The sequence below is a fragment of the Alligator sinensis genome, unplaced genomic scaffold (genome assembly GCF_000455745.1).
Source record: "Alligator sinensis unplaced genomic scaffold, ASM45574v1 scaffold987_1, whole genome shotgun sequence".
Classification (NCBI taxonomy): Eukaryota; Metazoa; Chordata; order Crocodylia; family Alligatoridae; genus Alligator; species Alligator sinensis.
In genome coordinates this window covers 375,879-378,804 of record NW_005842574.1, presented here as the reverse complement: position 1 = coordinate 378,804, position 2,926 = coordinate 375,879, and the positions used below count along the sequence as shown (strand labels likewise).

Below are 2,926 nucleotides of genomic sequence, written 5' to 3'. Positions count from 1 at the left end.
GCCGGGCGGGCAGCTCTGAGCCTGCACCGTGCGCACTGCCCCTGAAGCATCCCCACCTGCCCCGCTTTCTGCTGCCACTCGGGCTCCAGCCCCCCCAGGGCCGCCCCTGCCTCGCTGTGCGCCCCTGGCTTCGCTGCTGGCTCCAGGCTGCTCCTAACGCGTGTCTGTCTGTGACCCAAAGCCAGTGCCGCTGCCCCTGCCAGCGCATGCGCCACGGAGCTCACGAGCCCACTTGCCCTTCCACGCCTCCATCTTCGAGCTCCAGGTCCAGGTGAGCGTCTGTGCACGGGGCTCCTGTCCCGCCTTCAGAGCTTTTGCACCTGCCTGGCTTTGCACCGCTGCCATCAGCTCTCCTGCCGCTCCGCCTGTGCCTCCCATCTGCACCCCCGGCTTCGCCGCCCCTGCCCCTGCTCTGGCCAGAGCCCTCGGCCCCTTTCCCTGCCCTGCTCTTCGCCTGCCTGTCGCCCAAAGCACAGGAGAGGCTCCCAGGAGCCAACGGGACGATCCTGCCCGCTCCGGCTTCACTAGGGCACGCGCTTGTCCCAGCCCCAGAGCCTGCCCTGACCCACGTGAGCATCCATGCACGGAGCTCCCGTCCTGGGCTTCATCTGCCTTCGCACCCGCCTCTTCCCCGTGGGTCCCGTTTGGTCTCAGCCTCCTCGTCCGCTCCCACTGTTGCTGCGCTCTCCTGGCTTTGCCCGCCCTCTGCCCAGTGCCCTCGCCCCGGCCCGTTCCCAGGCTTGGCCTCTGCATTGCCGAGAGCATGGGAACGGCTCCGCGGAGCCAGCTGAGCAAGGGCAGTGCTGGGGAAGGGAGCCCCGCTCTTGCTGCTCGTGCCCATCCCAGCCATGCTTGGGGCTTTGCTGGGGCCTTGGCTGCTGCTCTGGCGAGGGGATGGGAGGATCTGGGGGCCGGGGCCCAGCCTGGCACCTCAGCGCCAGGGGCTGGACAGAGCGGAGCTGCAGCCGACAGCCGCTCCGAGCCCCAGGTGCAGCCTCCTGCTCCAGCCCCTGGCGGCAGGGGGGTCCCAGCCCTCTCCGCATCCCGGGACCCACGCCGTCCAGGTGTCTTCTCTGCCCCGCGGCACCGGGGCCCTGGGCTCTGCTCTGGGAGGAGCCGGTCTGTGCACAGACCTGGCCCGGGCCAGCTCCCCATCCCCATCCCCATCCCTCCAGCCGTGCTGGGAGCTGACATCCAGGTGCTGCCACTGGCCCCCGGCGGCCCCGCTCCTAACCTGCCTCTCTCTGATTTAACGGAGAAGCCAGTGCCGTGCAGCGTGCCAGGCCGCGCGCTGCCCCGTGCTTCCCCCTCGGAGCCGGACCGGCCGCAGCCCGCCCAGCCCCAGCCCCAGCCCCAGGTGAGCACCTCTCCTGTGCCGCGGTCCCCCTCCCTGCTGCCCCCGAGACCCCAGGCCTCTCGTGCCTTTGCTTCTGCCTGGCGGTCCCACCGCGTCTTGCTGAGCCCCGACTGTCGCCGGGCAGCGAGCCCTGCGGTGCTGAGCTGTGGGCCGGTTCTGGGGCACGGCCGTCTGCCCCTCGCGTCGTGCGCCCCTCTCTGGTTGTGCCCGAGAAGCCGGCGCTGTTCAATGCAGCCGGAGACCCCGGTGTCGGCCTGGACCTAGCAAAGGGGGTGCAGCCGGGTAGCTCAGGTCTCTTCACGAAGCCGCGGGGCTGGCAGGGAGCTGCGGGGTTGCATCCAGCCCAGCCCCTGCCTGATGCAGGATCAGCCCCGTCCAAACCCCCCACCCCAGCAAACCCCGTGCCCAACCTTGCAGCTGCACGACACAGTCGCCTCTGACACAGCCCCAGGCATCGCCCCCGGCCCCGGGATGCAGGGGGGCTGTGGCCGCCAACGTCCTGCTGCTGCCGGGGGGTCGTGGGCGCTGCAGAGAGCCCAGGTTGAGGCAAAGGAAAGCAAAATCCCCCAGTCCAGACCAGTCTGAGCAGGGGGGAAATGCCCAGTGCAGCGTGGGGCTGAGCCTCCAGCCCGGACCCTGCGGGGTCGGTGCAGCAGGAGCCCTGGCACAGCCCAGCCCCGTCCCTAACACCCAGCGCCTCTGGGGGAGGCTTAAACCCCCTGCCACGTCTCCTCAGAGATGGTGCCAACGTGCTGTGCAGGGCAGGTCCTGGCAGCCCGTGTTAGCGGTGCCCGGGGCTGCCTGTCCCTCCTGCCTCGCACCACGCAGGACCCAGACGGGCAGGCCTCCCCTCGCTGCGGGACCGTCCTCCTGCGTGACACGGGTGTCCCCGGCCTGCGGCTGGAGAGGGGTTTCTGTCTGAGGAGCGACGTCCCGTGCCCTCCTCGGTCCCCAGGGGAACGCAAGGTGCTTCCCCCTCGCAGGACACAAGTATGTGGCCCTGCCGCCGTCCGGACGCGGAGCCCGGCTGCATCCTCGGGGACCCTCGTTACCTTCTCCATCTCATAAACCACGGCCTGGGCTTCCCTGGTTCCCGACACGCTTTAAAAAATGCCGTATTGGCCACAGCTCTGCCAGCCTGGGACGTGGCCTTTCCCCCGGCACGGCCCTTCAGGGCAGGGTGGGATAGGCAGCAACATCTTCATCATCACCTTCCCTTCTTGGTCCTCTGCGCCGCGGGGCTTCTCCCATGGGTCGGGGCCAGGCCGGTTCCTCCTCTCCCCGGGTCTCCGCGCTGCACGCCTGTTTCTGACGGTCGCCGTCGCTCTTGCACGGAGGCAGGAAGGGCCCAAGGCCAAGCTGTTCTCTTCTTTGGTTGCGGAGCTGTGGCTTTGCGGCCGGCTCGGGAACGCCTCTCGGTTCCTCTTTCTCTGTCTGGATCGGGGCTGATCGCTTGTCCGCGTCCCGAAGCCGTCACCGGTAGTTCTTGGGCCGTCTGGTCGGCGAGAGCGCGGGACCCGCAGCCGTGCCCCCCCGGAGGACCTTGTGTTTCTGCCCCTGTGGCGCGGG

The 2,926-nt window shown here is 69.5% G+C and overlaps 1 protein-coding gene across 4 annotated transcripts in view; it reads left to right on the top strand.

Moving 5' to 3' along the window:
- LOC102374088 overlaps positions 1-2,926 on the top strand; it is a 15,318-nt gene that overhangs the window by 3,858 nt on the left and 8,534 nt on the right. For all 4 annotated transcript variants that reach the window (XM_025214223.1, XM_025214225.1, XM_025214224.1 and 1 more), the window contains 2 exons: positions 182-271; positions 1,262-1,357. In XM_025214223.1, the coding sequence (XP_025070008.1) occupies positions 182-271; positions 1,262-1,357 (186 nt within the window). The remainder of the gene's footprint in view (positions 1-181; positions 272-1,261; positions 1,358-2,926) is intronic.